This window comes from Felis catus, chromosome B4 (genome assembly GCF_018350175.1).
Source record: "Felis catus isolate Fca126 chromosome B4, F.catus_Fca126_mat1.0, whole genome shotgun sequence".
Lineage (NCBI taxonomy): Eukaryota > Metazoa > Chordata > Mammalia > Carnivora > Felidae > Felis > Felis catus.
The window spans coordinates 134,683,653-134,701,755 of NC_058374.1; the positions used below are offsets into that span (position 1 = coordinate 134,683,653).

Consider the following 18,103-nt stretch of genomic DNA (forward strand, 5'->3'; position numbering starts at 1 on the left):
GTGATCAATATGCCGGAAGAGCAGATATCCTCTGTGAAAAAGCAACCTGCCCACCTCTCATGATGCTGTCAGTCACTTAAGTAATTTTGGAGCACCCAGTGAGTGCTGAGTGTCAGAGGGACTGATTCGTGCCCACCCCTCATGGTTGCCACGGCTGTGGGCAGGCAGGGCATTGTGCAGCCGGCACCTCTCCCTCTCCCCGCAGATTGAACCGGCCTCTGACCCTCTCAGAGAAGATTGTATACGGACACCTGGATGACCCAGCCAAGCAGGAGATCGAGCGGGGCAAGACGTACCTGCGGCTGCGGCCCGACCGTGTGGCCATGCAGGATGCCACGGCCCAGATGGCCATGTTGCAGTTCATCAGCAGCGGGCTGCCCAAGGTGGCTGTGCCGTCCACCATCCACTGCGATCACCTGATTGAGGCCCAGCTCGGGGGTGAGAAAGACCTGCGTCGGGCCAAGGTGAGCCGAAGGTGGCATCGGGGGACGGTGGGTGTGACATGGGACAAGAGGCAAAGCCCTTGAGCTAAGGCATCGCTTTGCAATTCTAACAGGTTCTTTGGTTTAGTCTTTTTTAAAACATCTTTGCTCTTTACTAACTCTGAAGATACCGTTTGCTCATTGTGAAGATGTTAGAGAATGCCTAAAAACAGACAAAACCCAAATCGTCCCTAATCTTACCACGTTGTTCTTGTGTGGTCTTTGTTCTGGCACATTAGAAACAGCAGGTTATGACACAGATCGCCGGTCGCTCTGCAGAGGGTAGTTTGCTCCTTCCTCTCCGCCGGCGTCACACGTGCGCTCACCCAGGCGCTCGGCCGAGCCCCGAGGACCCCGCCAGGGAGGCGGGCAGGCGGTGCTGCTCGTTGTCCATCCGAGGCGGCCAGGGCCCTGTGCGGTGAGGTACCTCGGCTGCGTGGGCACGTGGTTAGGACCAGTGCCGTGTCCCGAGCGCCCTCTTACTGACTGGCCTCCTTTGGGGGCTTTCTTCCGGGAGTTTGCTTAAGGACATAGCAGGGGCCGTGTGCCACAATGAGTAGGTTTTTCCTTGAATTCCTCGCACCCTTCCTCATGAAATCCCGTTCCTGCTCCTCCCCCCAGGCTCTGCTTGTGGCCCCTCTGCGTGTGCCTCTGCCAGCTCTGGCCCTCCACCCTTTCCACACCCTCCCCCAGCCCCCCCGCAGTGGAAGGGGCGCCCTCCTGGGGGGCCTCTGGCAGGAGCTGAATGCTGGCTGGGCTGCCATTGAAAGTGCTCCAGCTTCAGGGTCAGTGGAGCTTCGAGCGCCTCTCAGGCCCATGGGAAGCACTCAGCTTTCCCACTGGAGCCCTTTCTTCCCACCCTGCCCTGCCAGTTTTTGTCCTGGTTGCCGGTGGTTGTTTTTCTACTCGGCTGAAAGCCCAGCCTGCTGGCCAGAGGTTTCCATGTTAGCAGCAGTGGGGGTGGTAGCGGTACAGGGGCTCCTGCGGTGCCAGGAGCTGGGTTTGGCCGGGAACCGCCCTGGGATGACTGCCCACAGCAGGGCCACCACCGCCTTTGGGGTCTGGCCCTCGCTTTGCTTTATGGATTCAGAATCTGCCTTCTGGAGATGAGATTCACAGAATCAAGGATTTCAGGACTCACTCATTTATTTGACCAGTGTTTATTGAACACTAATTGTATGCCAGGCACTGTGCTAGATGCTGGGGTTTCTGTGTGAACAAGACAGGAGCCCTGCCTTCATGAACAAGGAGGGAGACCCACGTTAAACCATCACACAAATAGGTAATTGCCAGTTTGTATATATGTTATGAAGGGAAGACATAGGACTGTGAGAGTGTAAGAAAGCCATTCAGTTTAGACTCTGGGGGAACGGGACCGCCTCTTGAGGACGTGATACGTAAGCTGAAACCTGTGCAGATAAGCTGATACTGACTTGAGGAAGAACTTTGTAGACAGAACAGTGTATATAAAGACCCCAAGGCAGGAAGCAACTGGATGCTTTGTGGAGTTGAAAGAGGGCCATGGGGCTGGAGCTGTGTGTGGAAGAGAGGGTGGTATGAGTGGGTGGGGGCAGGCTCAGAAAGGGCCTTGAGGGCCATGGGCATCATCCTAGGGGTCCCTGAAGGGCTTAAGCAAGGAGGGGTGTGGCCAGATTGACGTATATTTGTAAATAAAGAGTCCCTCTGGCCAGGGACCGGAGAGGCTGAGTGACCTATCCAGGGTCGCATAGCCAGAGAAGACTCTCGGCTGAGTTCAGACCGAGACTCTGCTGCCCAGCTCTGTGCCCTGCCACCCCTGTCTCTTTACCACCACTTACACAGACCCGAGGACACGCACCCAGAACACAGCCACTGCCTCCTGCCCTTGGTACCCTTGTTATAAGTGACGGATTTGAAGGAAAAAGCTGGCATATTCATTTCATTATTAAGCAGAGAGAGACGGCTCTGGGGGCCCAAGTTTTTTGTGTGCTATTCTTTTGCCTGGGGGTACGAAACGGGCCTCAGAAGGGTGTGTGTGGTTGGTCTGGAGTTTAGGTGAAGGAGGTTGCATGGTCTTGAGGGTGTTTTATTGAGGGTCCAGGGAGCTGACAGTGAGTCCCTCTGCCTTGGGGCATGAGTCTCCTGTGCCGAGGCCAGCAGATCTCACTGCCTCGTTCCTCCTCGCAGGGGGGAGTCTTTGCCGTCCGCCTGGTCCCATCCCTTCCATCACTGAGTCTCCCCTGCCCAGGAGCGTGCCATGTCTTCCTGATAAACCCTGGCCTCACATTAGCTGTCCTGGGAAGCCTTCCATGCCCCCTGAGGAGGTCACCTTCAAATTCTAGGCAGAGTGGGCCTGGCCCAGCCTTGTTTTGTTGAAATCTGCATTTCAGAACATGGTCCGTTTGACAGTCTCATTGGGGCCCATCAAACCAGCAAGTATGGAACGCCTACAGCATGCCGGACGCTGGTGTTCTGAGATGCCCTCTTTGCTATAAGGGGAGGTAGCTTTATTTTATATTAGAATGTCGCTCTCAGGCTATGTGGTTGCACAGGCCTGGTTTCAAACCCTGGGATTTACTTTGGGGATCTCCAGCAAGTTATTTCACCTTTGAGCCTCGGTTTTTGCGTCTGTAAAATGGCCTTGGTGACAGTGCCTTCCCTGTTTCTTGGGATGGATTGTGAGGGTGTTCAGTGCAGTGGGCATTCAGTAAATGTCAGCTAGGATTCTGACCTTGCCTCGAATGAGGCCTCTGAGGTTAACAACACCTTGCCTGAGCTACATTGGAACTGGAATGTCCACTCGATGCCACTGTTTCCCTTTGACGGCTCCCTTCCCCCAACACCATATCCCAGTTAGATGGTCTTGTTGGATGTGCCCCCCACTGCTGGCCTTGACCGAAGACCTGAGTGCCAGAGGGACCCTTGGAGATGATGTAATTGAGTTCCTTTTGCAAATAAGGAAACTGAGAACAGGGTAGGGAAGGGACTTGCTCCAGAACCGCTCCCTGGCCAGGTGTCACGGAACTGAGGCTCCATCCCTGCTTCCTTGCTTTTCTCCCCAGACTGGCCAGCTGAGACTGGGCCAACATCCAAGCCCTTTTGGAATTATTTGTAGAAGACCTCCAGGAGAGGGCCTGACTTCACAGTGCCAGCATTTCAGAGTCGTGGGGGGGGTGGGGGGGAGGTGAGCAGGAGTCGTCCCAGAGACAAACCGTGTTACTCATGCTCTGGTTATTGATTTGTCTCAATAGGACATAAACCAGGAAGTGTATAATTTCCTGGCAACTGCAGGTGCCAAGTATGGCGTGGGCTTCTGGAGGCCTGGCTCTGGAATCATTCACCAGGTAAAGCAGGGCTTGGCCTGCCTTTCTGGGGGAGGGGACCTTAGGGAACCAGAGAGCATCTCCTGGCCTGCGGGACAGAAGGCCAGAGGCTCGGGAGGGCAGAGGGGTGTTGTATTATTTTTTTGTCTTGCTTTTTTCCACAAACGTTATTCCTTTTTGTGTGGATACCTAACGTTTGATGGGCACATTCTGTGTGCCAGGCACTAGACTTCGCACTCGACAGATACTAACTTACTCATTGTTCACCACAACTCTGTGAGGTAGGTGGTTTCATGATCTACGCTGTGTAGGTGAAGTAACTGAGGCGCGAAGGAGTTAATCCACTTGCCCAGGGACAGCTGGCTGATCCAAGAGTCTGGCCCCACAGCCAGTGCTCCGCCCGTGTGCTGCTGGTGTGCCTCCTGTCACACCCAGGCTTCTCCCCTCCTCGGCGCACATAGCGCTCCTTGGGGTCTTCTTGGCCCCTTCGTGGTATTGTGTGGGATGGAGGTACCATAGGTCACGTGGCGGTGTCAGCCAGTTCTTCTGGGCTCTCCCGAAGGATGGATTTTCTTTTGATGGGCAATTTTGTGTGCACGCGTGTTTCTGGGAGATAGGTGCTCAGCTTTCATCCAGGGTGACTGGTTTGTGGGGAGCGCTAGCTTGTACTGGCTATTTGCCATCCATCCTGTATGTGCCTCTTCGCGCCTTCCCAAGGTGACCCTTCTCCCCACCTCCATCCCAGCCCTCCTTCAGGATGAGCTGAGTCAGGCTGTAATCCGACCCTGCGTGGGCTCCCGGCACTGCCCCACTCTGAAACCAGAGCCCATGGGTCACTGCTCTGCCCTTTAAAAATATTGCCCTCGCCAAGAAGGGACTGCCTGCAAATGGCAGGTCACGTCAGTCTGCAGGGGCTAGGAAGCTTCTCCCCACAGCAGGGCTAGGGAGTCGGGTAGATCCAGCTTTGGACTTTCGTCAAGAACGGCTCCCCAGTCCCAAGTGTCTCCCTTCCCACCTCATTCCAACCCCCGGGCGTCTTTGGCGGCTCATGGCCAAAGTTCAGGGCTATGAATGATGGCAGCTCACACCTGCCTCTGGCCACCAGCTAAGTGTATAGCCTGGTAGATTTGTTCCTTTAAAAAGAAAATTCCCAGGAAGCATGTGATCTCTGTACAGCTTTGCTTTTCTCTCCCCCTTGATGTCAGGCCATCGGCAGCTTTAATCTACCAAACCAAACCTAACCCCTTTCCCTCCACCCTGAACGTCCTGTGCTCGGCCCGGCACATCCTTCCTCCTCCACATCTCTGCCTTTTGGTCACCTCTGTGAAGCCCCCGCCCCCAGTCCTCCCTGGTGCTGGACATTGGAGCCCCCTTGTGTGATCCTCTATGGGACCCTTCACATAATGACCCCAGGATGTGCCAGGTGCTTCCCCTACCGCACCACATGCTCTGGGGACAGAGACTGTGGTTTATTTATTCCTCTCTGGCGCTGGGCCTGGGGCCAGGTAGGTGCAGAATGAGGCCTCGGTGTACATGTGTTGTGCAGATGGAGGCTGATTTTTTTTTTTTTCTGTAAGATTTTATTCTTTTAAGTAGTCTCTGCACCCAACATGGGGCTCAAACTTAACAACCCTGAGATCGAGAGTCGCATGCTATACCGACTGAGCCAGCCAGGAGCACCCCCGGGGGTGGCTGAATTTCCAGATTTATGTTCTAGGTGTTAGTCCAGACTAAAGTACACTGATCCCCCACCCTCACCCCCATCCACGCAGCCATATCCCGCTGACTGCGGAGGTCACTGTACAGCCAGCTTCACTGTGACTCTTTCCTTAGTTCAGACCCAAGGTCCCTCTCCCTTTTGAACATGGGCCATATTCATGGTCTATACTGTGTAGACCACACTGAATTCTGTGTCTGGTCTTCATGGATCAAACTTTCAGAACCTTGAAGAGCCTTAGAGATTAACTAGTTTTATTTTATTTTATTTTGTTATTTTTAAACATTTATTTATTTTATTGAGAAGAGAGACAGAGACAGAGTGTGAGAGGGGGAAGGGCAGATAGGGAGACACAGAATCCGAAGCAGGCTGCAGGCTCTGAGCTGTTAGCACAGAGCCCCATGTGGGGCTCAAACCCACAAACCATGAGGTCATGACCTGAGCCAGAGTCGGATGCCCAACCGACTGAGACACCCAGGCGCCTCGAGATTAACTAGTTTTAAATCTTTGTGGCTGGGGCACGGAGGCCAGAAAAATTAAACAGTTGAGCAGCGAGTGTCCTGTCCAACAGTTGTTTGTTCAGGATTTCCTCTGTGTTGGCCTTTTCTCCCAGCCAGCTGCCACCCTCCTGGGAAGAGACCAGGTCTTCTAACTGCATTCCGACAGGCAAGATCACTCACACCTTGCTGAGTGTGCTGGGAGTGTGCCCTGTCCCAGGGCAGGGGCCATGGGGTTTCCATAATAGTGCATGGACCCTGCTCACCATTTAGTCAGGCCTGACCGTTCATGGAGCCTTTCTTGTCTCTGACCTCCTTTGCTCTTCCTAACATCCCAGTGTGTGCTACAGAATAAGTAAAAAGAAGGCCTCTCCCAGGTACTCTTACAGCTTAATATACATGTTCTCATGGCGTTATCACTGTGATTCGATGAGGTGAGCAGAACTGGCTACTTTTACCCACGAGAAAACAGGCCTGGGAGGTGAAGTAACTTGCCCGACGTCCCACAACTACTCGTAGGCAGTGGGGCCGGAGCTCAGACTGGGGCCCCTTGGCCAGGGCTTTCCCTTGGGATGCTGCAGCCTCAGGTGCCTGGGTAGGGTCAGGGCCGCGCTACGACAGCCATGCCTCTGCAATCAAATGTTTTGGAGAAATGCTCATGGTCGGTGCCTTCCCGGCTAGGAGTCCCTCGATGAAGGAGCCACAGTAAAACAGGAAAGGTGAGGAGGCAGGGTGCCATCTTCACGTGCAAGTCACTTCAGTTCTCTAAGCCCCTCCAGGCCTCTGGGGTTGGGGAGGCATCGTCTGTACTTCCTTTCAGATCAGCAGCAGAAGAGCTCGTGGCCTGTGCTCCTGCTGGCTTCCCAGTGCTTGCTTGCAGAGACTGGAGCCGGGTCCTGAAGGAATTGTCCACCCTATGAAGCCCAGTAGGCAGTCACACTTGTCCCAGGACACATTTCCGTATCCCAGTTCATCTGCTTCCCACCACGGTTCTCGGCTCAGTGTGGTGCATGTGTTCTTGTTACTGTGCCGCAAACACGGGCACTGAGGTGCAAGAAGGCACTCGCGAGCCCAAGTCAGACAGTCCAGGACTGTCGGAGCCGTTCGGGAGCCCAAGCCACCTGTCTCCCAAGCCCCTGGCCCTTCCAGCCACACCTGAGAGGCCCTCTCCTGGAGGGGTGCCTAGAAATGACCCAGGGGGCCAGTTTTGCAGACCCCTCTTGGTCCCCACTTCCATTCTCTGATGAGGGCTGGTAAGCTGAAGATCTTGGGTTCTTTTTCAGATCATTCTGGAAAACTACGCATATCCTGGGGTTCTCCTGATTGGCACTGATTCCCACACCCCCAATGGCGGTGGCCTGGGGGGCATCTGCATCGGAGTCGGGGGTGCTGATGCAGTGGATGTCATGGCTGGGATCCCCTGGGAGCTGAAGTGCCCCAAGGTGAGGAGTGGGGAAACGCTCTTTCAGGGGTGTTTTTGGTGGGGACGAATGGAAGTCTGTGAAACCCAAAAGGGATGAGGGAATATTTCAGACTCCAGTCTCTTTGGGGGAGAGCCAGGGGTAAATAAGCAGAAATGGGAATCCCAGCAGGCAGATGCTTTGGCTTCGTGGTTGGAGCATGGTACACGGTGCCTGTAATTGCTGTCTCGCCCCTCCTGTTCAGGTGATTGGTGTGAAGCTGACGGGCTCCCTCTCTGGCTGGACCTCCCCCAAAGACGTGATCCTAAAGGTGGCGGGTATCCTCACAGTGAAAGGTGGCACGGGTGCCATCGTGGAGTACCACGGGCCGGGCGTGGACTCCATCTCCTGCACCGGTGAGGAGGGCGGCCATGTGACGCGCCCCGCGGCCTGTGTTGGGCCTGGTGGGGCCAGTAGTTGATCCATGGAAGCAGTGAATGGCCTTCCCCTGAGTATCCATCCAGTTTGGGGACATGATGGACACCTAGAGGTGTGGGGGGGGATTAGTCTAGGTTCCTCTAGTCTAAGAGATGGTGGCCTCTTCTGGGGGGGTGGGCGAGTACCTCCCTGTGGCCACGCAGAGTTAGGGACCAAGCCAACCCCGCCTGCCCTGGCACTGCGCTGCCTTGGGTGATCCAGAAAGGGAATCCCAGAGAGAATGGAGGTGGTGGTGGAATGGGGAGCCAGAGCCAGGGTTCATTCACAGAGCAGCCCCGTCCCCACATCTTCCTTGGAGCCTCACTCACTTTACTTGGATTAGATTTATCACCTACGAGGCTCTAAGACCAAGTAGGAGCGGGCCCCTTCTTTTTTTTTTTTCCAACGTTTTTTATTTATTTTTGGGACAGAGAGAGACAGAGCATGAACGGGGGAGGGGAAGAGAGAGACACACACACAGAATCGGAAACAGTCTCCAGGCTCCGAGCCATCAGCCCAGAGCCTGACATGGGGCTCGAACTCACGGACCGCGAGATAGTGACCTGGCTGATGTCGGACGCTTAACCGACTGCGCCACCCAGGCGCCCCGAGCGGGCCCCTTCTACTCATCACTCCGGGTGACCTGGCCTCAATGCCTAGGCCCTCAGGAATGCAGGGAGACTTGGAACAAGCCTTATGGATGGTCCAGCCCAGACTTCCCCCGGTGCCTGCCTCAGCTCCACAGCAGCCCCACGGGGCTCCTGTTCAGCTGCCCTTGCACCCCTCCAGAGACAGGGCTCACTCTTACAGGTAGTGCTTATTACCATTGGACAGCTCAGTTCCGAAGTTGATAACAAGCCTGGTCCCATGTCCCAGCAACCCCATGAAACAGGATATCTGTAAGTCTCACCCGTTCTGCGTGAGGCTCTGTGGTCGGGACAGTGCACTTCATTCCAGTCTTATTGCTGGAAAACCTGAGACCCAGAAACACTTCCACACGGCACCGTGGTGTGACTGAAAGAGAGCAGGTCCGGGCACTAGGCAGGTGGGCCTTGACCTGAATGCCGGCACCTGCATTTGCTTTATGGCGTGACTTTGGACCTCTTTGAGCCAGTTCCCTCACCTGCAAGATGGGCACAGTAATGGCGAGGCAGTCTGGCCAGGATAGCCAGGCCCAGAGCTAGAACCCAGCTGGTAGGGGCTGAATTTTGTGTTTTCTTTGGCCCTGGTTTTAACTGTGGGTCATGGGGGACGAGTCTGCCTGCTGCCACTAGATGGCTGCGTGAGCGAGGGAAGAAGTGACCCCAGCTCCCTGGCGTGAAGATGCGTGCGCACACCCGATAGGTGTATGGGGCCCGTGTCCAGCCGCTAGGCCAGCTTCACCAGCTCTGTTTCTCTCCAGGCATGGCGACAATCTGCAACATGGGCGCAGAGATCGGGGCCACCACGTCAGTGTTTCCTTACAACCACAGGATGAAGAAGTACCTGAGCAAGACAGGCCGGGAGGGTGAGCTGGCGGGGGCAGGGCGGTCCGCAGAGCAGTCATATTGCATGGAGACCCTTGAGCTACACCTTTCCCTTTAGGGCAGGGGTCTTTAATCTCATGTTTCTAGATTGGCTTTAGAGGCCCTGAGAAGCCCCCAGAGGGGTATGAAGTTATATGTGTTATTGTTTCTGAGTAGCGTGTCTGCAACTCCAACAGTTTGTCAAAGGGCCTGGCATCTAAGTTTGAGATTCCCCTGCCTTGAGATTGGAGTTTAGTTTCACCTGAAAGGAGGGCCAAGTCTGGGGTCTTTTGGTCTGGTCCCTGGTGCCCCCTATAGGAAGCTCCAGAAATGACAGGGATCTGTTCATGATTCCTGTCCTGGAGAAGGAAAAAAACATCTGGAACCAGAACCATTCCCAGCCTCCCCCCCCCCCCCCCCCCCCCCCGTTTGCCTGAGGTTCTAGCTTGACTTCTTTGAAGCTCAGAGGAAGAAATAGGGCCTGTGGGAGGGATTGTTGGAGCCTCTGAAGGGAAATGAGCAAGGGTGATTGGTGGAAGCAGAGGCCAGGGGTCATGGGGAGAGCTTGTCCAATTGTGTCCAAGTGCTGAGCACATGAAGTCCTACCTGGAAGTCCCATCCCTCTCTTTCATTATCAAGTAACTTCTTCAAAACTCAACACTTCTCATCTCTAGGAAGTCTTCCTTGACTTTGAACCTTGGTTGGTGCTTCTGTGTCCCTATGTGTCTCTGTTGTATCATATCATACCAGTTCGTTGATAGCTCCTTCGTTAGATTGCATGCTCCTTGAGAGCAGGGACTGTGTGTCCTGTGCTGTTTTCATTGTTCCTTTGTTTGCTTAGTGTCCAGGGCCCAGTTTAACAGGTGCCAGGTAACTGGCTTGGATGGATGGATGGGTGGGTGGGTGGGTAGTCAGTCAGTTGGTCTGTCTCTTGACCATTTCCTGTTCTACATGGTTTAATCTTCTTCCCTTATTGATTTCAGACATTGCCAAACTAGCTGATGAATATAAGGATCACTTGGTACCTGACCCTGGCTGCCATTATGACCAACTAATTGAAATTAACCTCAATGAGGTGAGGAAGGGAGGGGAGACCAAGGAATTTCTGAGGCTGGGGTGTTCAAGCCTCATCTGGGACCCCTAGTGGGCCCTGTCTGCACACCCAGGACGGTGGGGGGGCCTTTGGTTCCCCAGTGCCCCTGCACACTGCCGCCCAAATCAGGCTGTGGTTGGCAGGAGATGTGGCTGTGGCTGGTGATTCAGAAACTGGCTCAGTTTGCCTCCACCTCACCATTAGCTGAAGCCATGATTTTGCCCTGCAGTTTTGTCAGAGTGCTAGAGCTCAAGGCCCAAGATTCCCAGGCCTGTGCAGGGTTTGGCACCCTGAGACCTGCAGGCCAGAGTGAGCATCTGGAAGGCCAGGGGAAAGGCAGACTGGAGGAACGGAAGCAGCCAAGTAGAGTGGTTGAGGGTTTAGCCCTGAAGCCCGTCTCCATGAATTTAAGTCCTAATTCCTGACTCTGCCACTTAATCCTGTGACCCTGAACAAGTTACTCAACCTCTGTGGGCCCTACTTTATCATGTGTAAAATCTCAGGTGGCCATGGAATTGAATGCGCCAATTCACATAGTCATAATTGGGAACGTTTATTGAGAGATGTGTGTGCCAGGCACTTTGCTAAGCGTTTGCATTTTTTGGTAAGTATTATCACAAAGCACCTGGCTTGAAGTCTATTTTTGTCATAAGGTTACACAAGCATCACACTGTAGGGGATAATGGACTTACGAAGTTGACCTCCTTGATTTATTCCATGCCTTTGCCATCTCCTAGCTCTGTGACCTTGAGCAAGGCATGCCATCGCCTTCATTGGCAGAATGGAGATAATACCAGCTTCACGGGGTTGGAGGGATCCTGGAGCTGGTGCATGTATAGAGCCCGCTGCTCGGGTGTTTCCTGGGTTGAATTTTTGAGCCGTAAGTCGGCCTTCTGGGTCCTCGACTTGGTTGAGTGGGAGTCAGGCAGCCTCTGAAGAACAGAGACTGCCCACACTGCAAGATTTGTTCTCTCCCCTTTCTCTGTTTCTTCAGCTGAAGCCGCATATCAATGGGCCCTTCACCCCCGACCTGGCTCACCCTGTGGCAGAGGTCGGCACTGTGGCAGAGAAGGAAGGATGGCCTCTGGACATCCGAGTGGGTGAGTCCCTTCCACCCTGTGGGTTTAACAGGCCTCTGGGCCGGTGGGTTACCATTGTGCTTACCACAGAGCGCTTCCTAAAGGTACCAGGCACTTTTTGAAATAGTTGGTTTCTTCTTTATGGGTTTAAAAAAAAATTACCTTTTCTTGGTATAAAAGAAACACATGCTCATTGTAGAGCATATTGACAGACAAAACGAATTTTAAAGACTCCTAATCTTAACTCCCAACCAGAAACCAGCTCAGAAGCTCCTTGAGGTATACCGTTTCCATGTGTGTGTGTACATACTGATGTGTGTCTGTTTCTGCTTTACAAACATTTCGTCATCCCAACCTTGTTGCCTGATTTCACTTTGCGTGCTTTACATGGAAGATACACTAGCATGTTGGGATGACGGGCACCTGCTCTTGTCACAGTACAGTGTGACCGGAGCATGGACCCCGAAGCCAGGTGGCCTTGCTTTGAATGAGCTTCCGGTGCTACATCGTTGGGTGACTCTGAGCAAGTTTCTTGACCTACCTGTGCCTTGGTCCCTTGTCTGGAAAATGAGGGTGATACTGTGTTTCCCCGTTAATGTTGTTGAGAGAGGTGAGGAGTTAATGTGCGCAAAGAACTTTCTTCAGTGTCTGGCACAAAACAAGTGCCGTGTAATTTGTTCGCCCTTAGCAGATTAAGTACATTTTTTAAAACTTTGGTGATTTAATTGGAAATAAATTGCTGAACTGGTAAGAGAGATTGTTTTGATATCTGTAAACAATATGTGATGTCATCCAGTCTTTACTGACTTTTTGAATAACCATCATAGACTTTTAAAAAATAATTCTTTTTCTTCCTGATTATAAAGCATTTAAAAAACAGAGAATACTTGAAAGTAGAAGAAAATTAGCATCTCTTGTAAGCCCTCATCCAGCCGTGGTCACTGTCAATATTCCGGAGTGAGCCCTCTGACTCAGTGTTCATGTCACTTCACTGGCACCTCGTCTTCCCTTGAGTGGCTGGGCCACGGCGCAGCCTGTCCTTTATTATTAGACAGTTGGATTGCTTCCAGGTTGTCTCCGTTTAGGATAGCCCCAGCCCAGCACAGTTGGTGAACTCTTGACCAAGTCTGGATACTTGAGGTCAGGTGGAGACCTCTGATCTTGACCCCTGGCCTCACTATCCACAATGCACCAGGTCTGATCGGCAGCTGCACCAACTCCAGCTATGAGGACATGGGGCGCTCGGCAGCCGTGGCCAAGCAGGCACTGGCCCATGGGCTTAAGTGCAAGTCCCAATTCACCATCACACCGGGCTCTGAGCAGATCCGTGCCACCATTGAGCGGGATGGCTATGTGAGTGCCCACACCCCCTGCCCCTGGCTCCCTCTCCCCCCTGCTGAGCAGCGTGGCTTCGGGCAGGACAAGCCACAGCCCTGTTAGCCGGGGCGGGTACAGGTGCCCCGCAGCTGCCCCGGGGTTCGGATACAGCTCTTCAGCACTCAGGCTGCCCACCCAGCCTTTCCCGTCAGCCATTAGCCTGCCCCTGACAGTTCCCCATCCTGCTCTCTCCTCTGCAGGCACAAATCCTAAGGGAAGTAGGCGGCATCGTCCTGGCCAATGCTTGTGGCCCCTGCATTGGCCAGTGGGACAGGTGAGAGGCGCACCTTTGTTAAGACAACCCCTTGTGTCCTGGGGTCCGAGTCCCAGATGCTGAAGGGAAACATTACTGGGTGGAGAAAAGAGACTCAGGCCTCTAGCTTCAGGGGCTATTGCACACTAGGGGTTTTTCTAGGAGACTTTTCTAGGCAGGACTAGAAGGCTGGTCTGGAAGCAAGAGGAAGAGCCCTGCCACGAGACTGACTGGCCACCTGGCTGAAGCCAGATGCAGCCAGGAGCCCGGATGGAAGCATTTGAAAGGCAATGGCCCCAGGTCAGGAAACTCAGGCCTTGGTCTGGGCTCTCCCTGTCTTAGGTGCGGTCTCAGGCAAACCGCCACGATCTCCCAGGTTCCCTCCTGCTCTGTATGCGTGAGTCCCAGGGAGAAGGTGACTATTCCAGGGTCTTTTCATTTCCCCTCCTGTGTCATAAGGCAGGCAGACACACTTAACCCTGTCTCTTCTGACCTGGCAGAAAGGACATCAAGAAGGGGGAGAAGAACACAATCGTCACCTCCTACAACAGGAACTTCACAGGCCGCAATGATGCAAACCCTGAGACCCATGCCTTCGTCACGTCCCCAGAGGTGAGACTGTGTAGCCCAGCCATAGCCTGGGACTGCCTCTGGGGACCTACCCCTGGCTGGTCAGTGGGGAAAATGGAGCCTGCAACAAGGCGTCTGACCCTGTGGGGCTGCTGAGGGAGGGTTGGCATCACAGAGCAAGAGGTTGTCTGGGCACAAACCAAGAGCCACAGGCCCCAAGCATCCTGCTCCCTCAGTGCTCCCTGCTTGGCCCCCTCAGGTCTCAGAAGCCCCAAGTGCTTGCTTGGCCCAGTTATGGTCATAAGCAGGAGCTTGGAATGACTGCCCAGGACCAACGCCTGCCCTGCCTCTTCCTGGCCAGATGGGTTTGTCCTAGTCACTTTCCTTCTCTGTGCCCGGGGGTCCTGTCACCATTCCATGAGCAAGTCTAGAAAGCACTTGCACTGTCTTCAAGCTGGGAAGGTGGCCTCTTGTTATGACGGACATCAACTGAGCCGAGTGCTCCCAGCCTCAGCCATTGTCTGAGCACAGCCAGTCTTTCTTGTCTCTTTAAAGGAGTGTTCCAGAAATACTTTTGCTTGCTAAAAATGAGTGCAAAGGTGGTGCCTTCCATTGTTTCAGCTCCCCCCCTCCCTTTTTTAATGTTAAATTATTTTTGAGAAAAAGAGACCGAGTGTAAGAGGGGGAAAGGCAGAGAGAGAGGGAGACACAGAATCCGAAGCAGGCTCCAGGCTTTGAGCTGTCAGCACAGAACCTGACGTGGGGCTCGAACTCACAAACCGTGAGATCATGACCGGAGCTGAAACCAGACACTTAACTGAGCCACCCAGGTGCCCCTTCAGCTGCCCATTTAGGAACATTTTTGTCACAGCATCGTTCCTGTGCCAGGGCTCATGCCCCTGAGGGGAGAGACTATCCCTGAGGAGGGCGCTGAGGTCCAGGCCCAGTAGCCCACATTCTCAGAGATGATGTTGCAGTTTTGGCCTCTGTCTGGAGGACTTGACTGTGGAGATCTTAGATATACGTGGGCTCCATTCTCAGTTTATGTCTGGGCTCCCGCTAGGGTGGGGGATGGGAGTGGTGTTTGGTACTAAGCAGCAGTGGGCCACCTCTATTACAGATTGTCACAGCCCTGGCCATTGCGGGCACCCTCAAGTTCAACCCAGAGACCGACTTCCTGACAGGCAAGGATGGCAAGAAATTCAAGCTGGAGGCCCCAGATGCAGACGAGCTTCCCCGAGCGGTGAGCAGGCACTGCCACCTGGTGCTATTAGCCGCCGCAGGCCCGCCTCGGGCCCCTGCCGGTTACTCTGTGGCCAAGACACTCCTTCCCAACATGCCAGCATCCTGGGCAGGCAGGATGGCACAGTTAGCAAGAATGAGGCAGCTCTGTGCACTGGAGGGGAAGGTGTGGGGCCTACAAGAGCCCGTCTGCTTGAGGACGGAGAATTAGGCACCCAGCACGCCCCTGCCTCCTCCTGCAGGAGTTTGACCCTGGGCAGGACACCTACCAGCATCCTCCCAAGGACAGCAGCGGGCAGCGAGTGGACGTGAGCCCCACCAGCCAGCGCCTGCAGCTCCTGGAGCCTTTTGACAAGTGGGATGGCAAAGACCTGGAGGACCTGCAAATCCTCATCAAGGTCAGCGACATGGGGCAGGGATCGGGGGAGAACAGCCCCAGCCTGGCAGGGGCCCTCCCCTTGGCAGCAGGAAGGGCTGTGAAACCACGTGTTCTCCCTGGGCCCCAGGGAGGAAGGTCAGGACTAGGGTGGGGGCAGGGAGAGAGAGAGGTGTGGCTGCGGAGAGAGGAGCCGGGGCATCCACAGTTGTGTCTCCTTCTCCACTGCCCCGTGCCAGGCCGAGCTGGATCTGGCCAGCTGTGTCCAGGGCTCGCAGCCATCGGCTGCAGCTGGTGAGGGCCACCTCTGGCAGCCACGGGCAGTGGATGCAGCAAGAAGGGCACATGTGACCTTGCACAGCAGGTCTCCACGCCTCTAGCTTGACCTGGTAGGCTCCAAAAGCCATCGACTCCTCAGTTCCCACACTTGGGCATCAGTTGGTATGGCCTGTGTTTGGGAGCTGGGCAGACACAAGGCTTCATGGTGTGGCTAGAGGCCTTAGGCCCGTGTCAGACATGAATTCATCCTGTTTACTAAGAGTCGCCAGGCAGTGACACAGCCAGTATTAAGCCCACATGATAGATAAAACTGGTCACCAGCCAGGAGCAGGACACATCCTCGGGCTCCTCTGTGTCCAGCATGAGGTCAGTAGTTTTTTCCAGCCTGGGCATCTGAAGGGTGAGTGAGCAGACATTCCTGTCCTGCCTGTCCAGCCTCTGTCCCTGTGAGTGCCCTGTCCTGGACAAGACCCTGAGCAGCACAGGGCCTTCGAGGGGTGGGTGATGGTCTTGCCTGAGCCCCATGGACAAAGTGTAGCAGCACCAGGGCTGCAGACCCGCTGTTCTTGTCCCCCTTCCCGGGTCCAGCCACCGGCCTCTAGGAGGGCTTCTCCCTTCATCCACCTCTCACGCATGCACCATGCCCTGACCTTAGTCCTCTCTTGTCCCCCACCCAAGGTCAAAGGGAAGTGTACCACTGACCACATCTCCGCTGCCGGCCCCTGGCTCAAGTTCCGTGGGCACCTGGACAACATCTCCAATAATCTGCTCATTGGTGCCATCAACATTGAAAATGGCAAGGCCAACTCCGTGCGCAATGCTGTCACCCAGGAGTTTGGCCCTGTCCCTGACACTGCCCGCTACTACAAGGTGGGTCCCAGTCCGTAGGGGCAGGGGTGGGGGTGCAGGGAAGGGGGTTGCTCTCCAGGACTCCACACCAGTAGCTCTGCAGTTGAAGGACACCCTGGTGCCATGGGGCGGTCCTGTGTCATTCTCACCATATACTCCTGCTCTGGGCTCCAATCCCATACCGTGGCCTTCCCCCAAAAGCCCGCCTCTATGCTGGGCACTGATGGGTAGGTCGCGCCACCTCCCCAGGCCCCTTGCAGATAGCCAGGGCCTGTGTCTGGTCACCTCTGTCCCCTCAGGGCCTGGTCTGGGCCTAATTCACCTCTGATTTCACCAGCCCTTCCTTGGGGAACAGGTAAGGAGGGGCCTCTCTAGCCTCTTGGCCTCTGAGCTTCAGGAAGCCCAGGGGCAGCAGCAAGGGACCACTGTCTTCCTCTCTCTCATACCCTCCTCACTGACAGAAACATGGTATCCGGTGGGTGGTGATCGGAGACGAGAACTATGGGGAGGGCTCGAGCCGGGAGCACGCAGCACTGGAGCCTCGCCACCTCGGGGGCCGGGCCATCATCACCAAGAGCTTCGCCAGGATCCATGGTAAGCTGGAGCCTGGGGTCTAGCCACGCCCGCTTCCCCTACTGGCAGCCCAAGGTCACCCAACCTGCTGGTGGCTGAGTCAGGCCTGGAGCCACATGCCAGGTTACTGAGCCGTGTCCCCGGCTCCTGTTTTCCACCATCGTCTCTACCCCTTCTGAGTTGTGTTGAGCGTGATGCCCACAGCTTCCCGTCACGGGAAGCCCCAGTCTTGCTTCCAAACTTGCAGACCTAAGCAATTGAAATCCAGGGCACATGGTCAGAGGATTTTTCTGATTGTGAATGTCAGGAAGGCCAAGACACAAACCAGCACACCCGCAGAAGGTTCTCGAAGGACCCCAGGTGGCAAGACTAGGGGCCTCTCCCAGAGCTGTCACTGGGCTTAGAAAAGGAAGCTCTCTTGGCTGGTGAGGTTCCCTGTGCAGAGGAACGGAGACTGGCTCTGCCATCTGTGGATTGAGTGTGCCCTCTGCCTTCTAGAAACCAACCTGAAGAAGCAGGGCCTGCTGCCCCTCACCTTTGCTGACCCGGCTGACTACAATAAGATTCACCCTGTGGACAAGCTGACCATCCAGGGCCTGAAAGACTTCGCTCCTGGCAAGGTCAGGGAGCCAGGGAAGGAGGGTGGGCCGGGGACAGCCACTTTGCTTTCCCTCCTTCTATGCCCACTTCTGACCCCCCTTTTTCCTCCCATGAGCCTTTGTTCCAGCTGGTAGGGCCCTTAAATTCTCCAAGCACCCCCTCCCCCCCCAGAAAGGAAGTGTCTCCTCAGAGACGAGGGTGGAGCCAGCTCAGGCCTCACTCATTAGCTCAGGCTTGGCAGTCAGAGGCCAACAGCCTGTGCTTGGCGGGGCTCGCTAGGCTCCGCGAGTTCTAACATCGGGTCTGACCACGGCCACCCCAGCTCAGACCTGGCCTAGACCTCCGTTTGCCTGCCGGTCCACTCTGGGGGCACCCTACCTTTCTGACCCTCCTGCAGAATCGAGGGTCATGTTCCTAAGAGCCACTCCCCCT

The 18,103-nt window shown here is 54.9% G+C and overlaps 1 protein-coding gene across 2 annotated transcripts in view; it reads left to right on the forward strand.

The window, feature by feature from the left end:
• Positions 1-18,103, forward strand: part of ACO2 (aconitase 2) — a 53,264-nt gene that overhangs the window by 34,612 nt on the left and 549 nt on the right. Inside the window, exons 3-17 of one of the 2 annotated variants that reach the window (XM_003989332.6) lie at positions 206-464; positions 3,713-3,805; positions 7,282-7,440; positions 7,664-7,814; positions 9,278-9,382; positions 10,364-10,455; positions 11,468-11,573; positions 12,748-12,905; positions 13,130-13,203; positions 13,683-13,794; positions 14,873-14,995; positions 15,237-15,392; positions 16,328-16,519; positions 16,960-17,092; positions 17,570-17,691. In XM_003989332.6, the coding sequence (XP_003989381.2) occupies positions 206-464; positions 3,713-3,805; positions 7,282-7,440; positions 7,664-7,814; positions 9,278-9,382; positions 10,364-10,455; positions 11,468-11,573; positions 12,748-12,905; positions 13,130-13,203; positions 13,683-13,794; positions 14,873-14,995; positions 15,237-15,392; positions 16,328-16,519; positions 16,960-17,092; positions 17,570-17,691 (2,035 nt within the window). The remainder of the gene's footprint in view (positions 1-205; positions 465-3,712; positions 3,806-7,281; positions 7,441-7,663; positions 7,815-9,277; positions 9,383-10,363; positions 10,456-11,467; positions 11,574-12,747; positions 12,906-13,129; positions 13,204-13,682; positions 13,795-14,872; positions 14,996-15,236; positions 15,393-16,327; positions 16,520-16,959; positions 17,093-17,569; positions 17,692-18,103) is intronic. The other variant, XM_045062436.1, reaches the window with a different exon arrangement.